The 9717-nt window shown below is 36.3% G+C and overlaps 1 protein-coding gene across 1 annotated transcript in view; it reads left to right on the top strand.

Moving 5' to 3' along the window:
• Positions 1–9717, top strand: part of LOC306854262 (myeloid leukemia factor 1-like) — a 29397-nt gene that overhangs the window by 1648 nt on the left and 18032 nt on the right. The window contains exon 2 of the mRNA XM_079392127.1: positions 219–378. Coding sequence (XP_079248253.1) covers positions 219–378 — 160 coding nt within the window. The remainder of the gene's footprint in view (positions 1–218; positions 379–9717) is intronic.

The following is a 9717-nucleotide window of genomic DNA, read 5'->3' as shown; positions in this document are numbered from 1 at the left end:
TCATGCTTGTCCTCACTGCAAGCGAATCTGTATTTAATGTAGTCTGGGTCATATTTTCTTTCTCGTGCCTCGTGTAGTTTTGTTCATATCAACATCTGGTTTCATGACTCATCTGAACAGAATCACTGGTTGAGAAGCACCATCACAACGATCAGAGCAATATTACAGACACAATGATATTGTTATTCATGGTATTGTTTTCTGATCTTCTCCTTTAGCGACCCATTCCAGCTGCATCATGAGCGCATGCGGCAGATGATGGGGGGTTTCTCTGACCCCTTCGGTCAGGGCTTCATGCCCAGCATCACAGACGGCCGTCACAGGGGTCAAAGGACCACAGCTCAGCCCAACACTGGCCCGAGCGAGCGCAGCGGCCAAGTGAGTCTTTCCTAACGCAAGCTCCTTATTCTTCTCTCAGACTGTGTTGTTGTGTAACCTCTTTGCCCCGGATTATATGTATTTGTATTATATATATAAATATATTTAAATATATTATATAAAATATAAAATATATATTATAAAATATATTAAATATATTATAAATATATTTGTATTATAGCGAACTGCTCCCTATCTAAACAGCAGAGAGGATTTGTTCTACTGACACACTTCTGACACTCAGAGGTCTTTCTGGATGTTACACACCACAATTTCTCAAGTTAGGTTTAGGGGATTGTTTAAATGACTAACTATGAACAATAGTGCTGGTAATGCTTGAATTAGCAAACACTGCTAATAAGAAAAGTCTTGATAGAAGGATGAATTTTTTTTGAGTAATTTTCTTATGCTACCCAGTGAAAATTAAGCACTCCCATATGGCAAGAATGAATTAATAAATGAATATTTTGGGCAAAATATATTTTAAATGCTTTAAAAATATATATTTTAGAACATTTTAGAAAATAAAGATAAAATGTATATATTATGAATATATAACTATAAAATGTTTTTAACATATTTTGGCAAATATATTTTTGGACCTTTTTTGTGTATTTTTATATATTTTTAAAATAGGTTTGAAAATATATTTTTTGCTGTATTGGCTGGATATTTTACATTTGTGTAGTATTCCACACAACGTGTTAGTATTACAGTATAAAAATGGCTGGATAAGTGATGTGGAGATACTATAAGGATTATTGGAGGGAATGTGCTCACTTGTTATTAATGTGCTTAAATCTGTCTAATTGTTATTTTTTTGTTTTGCTTTTGTATTATGATTTTGTGGTAAAATACGACCTGGCCATTTTCTTGACAGTTCACTTTTAAAACGGGGTCAATGTTTTAACAGACGCTGGTTGAGGTGCTTCTAGAAGTTGTTTGTTTGCGGTATGCTAATATTGGACGGCGGGTCACCGTTACGGAGCGTCTCAATGACCAGCTGGCCACTCTGGCAGCTCAGAACGCTAAACTTAGTCCCTGTCCGTCTGTAATCCCCCACCTCTCAGTATATTTATCCCTGGTAATTACTTTCATCTGATGCCAGCCTCCTCACATCCCTGCAATCTGTTTTTGAACTAGTGGCCTTCCCCGTGTGATCTCCAGGCGAGAGGCTATAAGACAGCTGCTCACCTGAGGGTCAGGGCTCTGGATGGGGTTTGAGTTGTTTTAGGGTCACTGATGGTCCGGTCTGCTGATGTTTGACTGTCAGCATAAAGTCTGGTCCACTTTGCAGCTTATTTTGGCCAAGAACCGCCCACTTACACAGAAACATAGTGTCTGACTGGCTAACATTACATTCATTCTTCAACATTTAGGGGTGAGTTAGTGTCAAATTAGGGTTGCTGTAGATAGACAATAGAGAGTAGTGTTGTCAAAAGTACTGGTACTTCAGTAGTCGATACTTGAATTTTAAAACATATACTAGTCTTTCCACGGTACCAATAGACTGATTATGTGATTATATGACTTTTCTCTCAGTCAGTGAGCTTGAGCTGAAGTGATATCAACTTCATTGATTATGACTAAGGGAGCATTTTTGTTCGATTTCTGTATAACCTATTCATGATTTGAATAAAAGTTAAATTTTTCATGCTGTTAAACACACACTGCAAAGTTTCATGAGTGATGATCTGAAATTGCAATGTTTGACAGTGATAACCATAGCAATGATGGGACAAAGCCAATCTGTGTCAGAATATATCTGTGCATTAAGTCTTACAGTGTAAGTGCAATAGAAGCGTGTTCTGTTACCCGTAACATTGCTTCATTTTATTACTTTCATTTGATCGTTTTAATGCAGTGTTTACATAATTGAACAATATTTGAAGATACTTGCTAATGTTTTGATGTATTATTATTTATGCATAATTATTCATATAATTAATAACTAATTTTATTTAACAGATTTATTTTCAAGTAGTTAAAAATATTAAAATAATATACTAACAATAGTTTTAGTTTTGTGTTTAGTGTTTGCAACAGGTTTAATTAAATGAACTTGGTGATAGGTTCCCTGAATTTCTTTTTAGAGTAGCCCTGCTCTGTTGCAGGTCAGCAGACATGACTTTGCAGGATACGTGGATGAGTGATAACTATTATTAAACTACATAAATGTTGATTTATGTTAGATGGAAAGCCTGTTTGCAGTGACATTGGATGATTTAAATCACATAAACCAACTCGGTGACTGGCACTGAGTTTGCCAGGTTTGAGTGATATAACACAGGATATTTTCAGTCTACTAAATATTAGGAACTGAATATGATTTCCTTAAGCAGTGACTAGGTTATGGCTCTTCATTAGTGAACACATTCATTTATACTGGATTCAGTGCATCTAGAACCTGTAGTCTGGTTTTGTCGAATCTGGCAGCTTCAACCAGAGCCATGAGACCCAGTGTGTGAGATTCTGGCAGGTGTGACTGTATTTAACCGTCACCAGTTCATTTCTGAAGTCCACACTGACCCAGTTCCTGTGCTCCGTCCACACAGCTATCATCAGCACAACACACCCTCTCCCAAAGCATTGGTTGGTTATTTTTCCTATTCCAGTCCTCAGGTCCTACTGGCTTCCAGTTACATTTAGGATTGATTTTAAAGTACTTTTACTTGTTTATAAGTTACTCAATGGCCTAGGACCTAAATATATTGCTGATATGCTCACTGAATATAAACCGAACAGACCACTCAGATCATTAGGATCGAGTCAGTTAGAAACACCAAGGGTTCACATAAAACAAGGGGAGTCTGCTTTTAGCTATTATGCGGCCCGCAGTATAACCAGCTTCCAGAAGAGATCAGATGTGCTAAAACATTAGCCACATTTAAATCAAGACTCAACTCATCTGTTTAACTGTGCATTTGTTGAATGAACACTGCTACGTCCGAACTGATTGCACTGTATTTTATGTAATCATTTTCTATTCTTAACTGTTTTAAATTCATTTTAAATGATTTTAAATTCCTTGTTTTTATTGTTATTATTATTTTTTTAATTCCTTGTTTTTACTGTTGTGATTATCATTATTTTTTTTATTTTTTAATAACTATTTTACTTCCTTTTATGTAAAGCACTTTGAATTACCACTGTGTACGAAATGTGATATATAAATAAACTTGCCTTGCCTTGCCTTGCTAGAACAGTATGGATCTTTAAACCCCGATAATTCCAGTTTGCAAGTTTTTATTTATTATTTAATCATTAATTATGGTTTTGTAATTTCAGGGAAAATTAAAATATATGCAAAATTAAAATGTGGGACATTGCTTATGATAAAGCTGTCAGAGCTTGAATTTGAATTGACATAATGTATCATTTGCACACATTTTGCCAATTTAAACATTCTGCCGATTTTGACTATTAACTAAGTGCAAGAAGACGTGAAAGAGAACGCTTCGGTTACTAACGTAACCTCGGTTCCCTGAGATAAGGGAACGAGCTTTGCGAGAAAACATATGGGGAAAACTCCTGTTTTAGTCTGTACTGAAGCCTGATTTGTTCACATTTGTGTAGCTGCACAAACCAATGGCACTTTAGCCTGCCAGAAAGGGCGGAGCCGACCACTATATAAGTCGGCTTGCAGCGGCATTCATCAGGGGCCAGTTGCATAAACTTAGCCACCATGTTAAGACTGTGTCTAGTGTCTGTGAACTAGTTTGACCAACTAGCAGCTACCAAGAGAAAATTAGTCTTACTTTTCCAATAAAAATAAGACCAATCTATCTTTTCATAACTGAATTTAAAAAGTTATATGTCCAGTCTTGAAGAAAAAAAAATAGATGACTAACTTTTTAAGACTAGTCTGAAAAGTTTATTCAACTGGCTCTAGATTATTCGACTGAAGCGACAGTCATCGATTCGCTTGCAGCTTATAGCACTGCAAGTGGCGCAACACTCGTTCCCTTATCTCAGGGAAACAAGGTTACGTTACCTAACCAGACAAATATAACCAACTTCACCCAACGGGAAAGAATGGCCATTAAACAGAAAGTAGGGATGCAACCACTGATCTACAGTATATATAATGACTGGATCGCTCATTGCATTCTAAACTGCCGACAGGCAGTGAAGCCACCGGAAGCATTCAATCCGCCATGTACACAAAAGGCCTATTTCTCTCAAATATTGTTCACAAATCTGTCTAAATCTGTGTTAGTGAGCACTTCTCCGTCGAGATAATCCATCCACCTCACAGGTGTGGCGTATCAACATGCTGATTAGACAGCATGCTTATTGCACAGGTGTGCCTTAGGCTGGCCACAGTAACTGTACGAATAAAAACACTATAAGAAAATTATATAAACAATGAATAACTGTACAAGGTGAATAAAGGTAGCCTATACAGTGGGGCAAATAAGAGTTTTCCCACTTACAAATAACGGAGAGATCTGTAATTTTCATCATAGGTACGCCCCAACTGTGAGAGACAGAATATAAAAAGAAAATCCAGAAAATCACATTGTATTATTTTTGAATAATTAATATCCATTTTATTGCATAAAATAAGTATTTGATCACCTACCAAGCAGCAAGAATTCTGGCTCTCACAGACCTGTTAGTTTGTCTTTAAGAAGCCCTCCTATCCTCCACTCATTACCTGTATTAATTGCACCTGTTTGAACTCGTTACCTGTATAAAAGACACCTGTTCACACACTCAATCAATCAGACTCCAACCTCTCCACTATGGGCAAGACCAAAGAGCTGTCTAAGGACACTAGGGACAAAATTGTAGACCTGCACAAGGCTGGGATGGGCTACAGGACAACAGGCAAACAGCTTGGTGAGAAGGCAACAACTGGTGGCGCAATTATTAGAAAATGGAAGAAATTCAAGATGACTGTCAATCTCCCTCGGACTGGAGCTCCATGCAAGATCTGGCCTCGTGGACTATCAATGATCCTGAGAAAGGTGAGGGATCAGCCTAGAACTACACGGGAGGACCTGGCCAATGACCTGAAGAGAGAGGTCCCCCTGCTCAAGCTAGTACATGTCCAGGCCTGTCTGAAGTTCGCCAATCTGGATGATCCTGAGGAGGCATGGGAGAAGGTCATGTGGTCAGATGAGACCAAAATAGAACTTTTTGGTATAAACTCCACTAGTTGAAAAGACTGTTTGTGAAACTGTTTCTTACCTAAACATGGTAACTGTCTGCTCTCTGTCAGTGACAGCACGAACACAGATTTGAATTTGTTCCGGAAAGACTTTTTCAAAGGCTTACTAGATACAGGGAATCATTTTCAGTTAGAAATCAGATTACATGGGTGTTTGAATCGAGATTGCAATCCTTTAACGTTTAATCGTGCAGCTCTAACTTGTGGTCAACTATGGTGTCCCATACTCGGAAGTTGTGCTCAGCATTTCACTCATTCAAGTGCACACACACAGCAGTGATAAGTGAACAAAACACACACACACACACTGTGAACACACACCTGACGCAGTTGGGGAGCAATTTTGATGAAACAAAATACAGAGCTAACAGGGATTTAAAACTAACAATCCTGTGATTACTGATATAGCTAGAAGATTGCCCTAATAACACCAAGTTAATATATTATATATAAAGAAAATCTAAACGCTACTGAACCACATAAAATTAATAAACAATATATACACATTAGGTAAAGATAAACGTGAAAATATGGAAGATATACAAGACAACTCAGGTTGTCAACCTTAAAATGCACTGTGTAGTTAGCTAGAAAGCTACTTTACCTACCTGTAACTAGTCACTACTAGTCACTACTGCTGTGAGGTGGTTCACAAATACAAACACTATCACAAGATAACGATTAAATTATAAACGTATAATCTAACTACAAATCACTGCAAGTCCTTTGGACTGTCTAGTTGTAAAACCAACTTTAATGTACTTAAACTAACGTTAACTGCTGCGGAGCACATTTTCCAGTGGAATTTTCCAGACAAGACAATCAAAGGAGTAACGTTAAGGGTTTTTTTTCTAAAAAATAACTTCACTTAGACATGCGCACTTCGTTTTTCAGTTCCGTATCACACAGCATTGGAGAAAATGACAAGAAGCCCATGCTAACTAATTTGAGGTGAATTTACTTTACATTTACCCTAATCCACGACACTATAATTTCTCTGGTTGATCATAACTGTCATAATGGCTACGAGAAGGCCATAGCTCAATTTACCTTACAACTTTATTCCCCAGTGTTCACCGCTGTAGAGAGAACCTAAAAGGGAAAGAGAGAAAGCTGTTAACAGATAATGACCTATTTATTTGTCGAAATGAGGCTCCAAAAAGTTCAGATGGTGTAGCTAATGTCTCACAGAATCAAAATCGAAATCAAAAGACGGTAAAACTAATATTACAACCAAGGTCTGTTCCTTTCTCGTAAACATTTTTTGACGCACTCAAACCTATGGTAACATTAACAACTCTAACTACGCGACAACGGAAGCTACAACTAACTATTTGGTTAATACTTTTAAATTACATGCACTACCAGATATATATACATATATATGCACTTCATTTTTCAGTTCGTGAAGCAGACAAAGGCTGCTCCGTATCACACACACAGCAGGGGAGAAAATTATGAAGAAGCTCAGTTAACGTTAATAAGGGAAATTGATCGCTGTTAGCACTAAGGAAAGCTAAACTTGAGATAAAGACTTTTTTTTTCAAAATGAGGTTCCAAAAATTAGCTAATGTCTCACAGTTACTTACTGCTAACTTAATACGGTACAATTACTACAATCAACGTCTGTTTACGGTTAAAAAAAATTGGCGCGCTCAGACCTACACAAGTAAGCTAACTGCTAACAACGTGACAACAGAGCCTACAACTAACTCTACTTGGTTAATAGTTTTAAATTACATGCACTATCATGTAAAAAAGGCATTTAATTTGACATTTCAACTCTTACCGCTGAATCAGTTGGACTCGGATGAGAAATGGAGAAGACGAGAGAGCTCAGTCAGAGACACAGCGCGGGGAGGCGGGAAGGAATTCACAGTAATTTCCTGTAACGGCTCTGCCTACTTTATTTTCACAGTAAAATTCCCGAATACGGTATTATACTGTGAAAATCACAGTAAAAGCCTGTAAAGTGATAATAATGTAATTTACTGTGAAATATTACAGTTATATGCTGTGAAATCACGGAAATGTTTTACAGTGTAGGGTTTTTGCATTGTAAGAATGTACAGGGATACTTCAGATTAGGGTTGGGTATCGTTTTAATTTTATCGATTCCGATTCTTTTAGATTCCAATGTGATAAAATAATTATATAAAACATGTCTCTTTTTTTGCAAACCATATTATTGGAGCTGAATACCATGGACAAAAATCAACAGGCTACATAAAAACTGGATTCTTTAAGAGCTGTTTGTGTGCAAAATAGAACTGCATGATTCTGGATAAATTGAGTTTTTTTTCTTTTTTTCCCCAATGGAAGTTGTGGTTCTCTCATGATTCTGCAGAAAAAAATATTAGACAACTAAACAAAATCACATGTAATTTATGAATAACTCACTCAGGATGTACTTGCTTCATTACTGGATGAATCAGCGTCTTTGAACGAATCTCTTGTATGTTTCAAAGACAAATACATTTTAACAGACCCTTTTCGCCAGCTACTGGTGTAACAATGTAATCGATAAATCTTCATTTGAAGTGTCAAATTACTTTCAAAAGGAGAGGCTACCGTACATATCAGAGATTATATCTGAACTATAAATTTTATAACAGTGCTTCTGTGATTTTAATGTTTGCAACACAGAAATAATGCTACTGTGTGGTTGAAAAGACTGAAGCGGTTTCATTCATATACATGACAGCTGCTTTCTTTAGGTCAGCAGCAGCGCAAATGCAGATTTAAATGTTCAAATCACACTGATGTAATCGTACACTGCACGGACGAACCAAGTGATCACAACATTGAGATCGCATACGTCAAAGGTTGAGGAATGAAGCAGATGAATGTTTGTAATTTAGGAATAGAATCACGTGTTTGAATCATGTTCGCAATCTTTAACGATCTATTAAATGAATGTCTTGTTGGTGGTGACACCTTTCCTTCAACATGTTTAGCTATCACAGATATTATACTTAGCTTTTTTTGGCTTCTGATCGCAAATGTAGTGAAGCTTTGGAGCGTTTAGATTAGCGAGCAAGTCCTGGCAGATCGCTAGGTCACACCGGTCCTCACAGATGAAGAAGAAAAAAAAAGTGCATAGGAATCGAAAGGCGGAATCTAAATTTTAATTTGACAACAAGTATCTGATTCCTGACCTTAACCCGTTTAAACACAAATTATTCCCAGATATGAAAATATTCAAATGATGTGTCATAAGTAACCCTTTGAAATAATCAATTATTTTTTGGGGGAAAGTGTGAAAAATTGTGTTATATGTTCAATTGTGGGATAATGTGTGTACTGAAATAATATATTTCTGCAGTCATACATTTTTTTTATATATCTTAGCCCAGCTATTTTAAACAGTTTGATCACATTCTAGGGTTACTCTTATGCATAAAAATACCTTATGCAACATTGATAGGAACACAAAAAAATTCAACCATCACCGCATTTCAAAATTGTTACTTTTTTATAAAATATAACATCACATTTTTATATTAATGCTACAAGTACTACAACATCATTATTGTAAATTTTTTGTAACATTTGAATTTTTAACTTAGTGCAATATTTTGTCATTGCAACATTTTAGTGTCATTTTCACTAGCAACTGCAATTGGATTTATATTGTATACCTAAGTTCACTGTTATCCCACCAGTCACTTTTGTGACCATCAACATGTTTACTCATTCTATGACCACCTTCATCAAAACTAAATAAATGTGAATGCATATATTAATACTAGACACCCTAAAGATCATGTGTACCAAAAATCTTTGTCATATGTTTATGTTAACATACTTTACTATCCTTTTGTTTTGGAGCTTTGATGCATCCATCATCTGCTCAAGGTGCAAACAGGAAGTAAACTGCTCTGGTCATGTGACAATTTGCACTAATCATGTGAAACTGCACATATTTCATTGAGAACCTTTATTTTTTCCATATTTGCAGGAAGTGCACTAAAATATCAGTCAGTAAGTTTTTTAGAGTTTTACAAATGAAAACCTTTTTTACGGTCACAATTGTGACCGGTGGGATTAAATGGGTTAAGTATCCGATTCTGGAATCGGAATCGATTTTCGATTCCCAACCCTACTTCAGATTTAAAAACACTGACTCATTAGTTGATGTTTTCTCATTAAATTCGTATGAT

This window comes from Barbus barbus (assembly GCF_936440315.1).
Source record: "Barbus barbus genome assembly, chromosome: 34".
In the NCBI taxonomy this organism is placed as follows: Eukaryota; Metazoa; Chordata; class Actinopteri; order Cypriniformes; family Cyprinidae; genus Barbus; species Barbus barbus.
The sequence above is the reverse complement of the archived record's forward strand: the minus strand, read 5'-3'. Positions and strand labels throughout refer to the sequence as shown.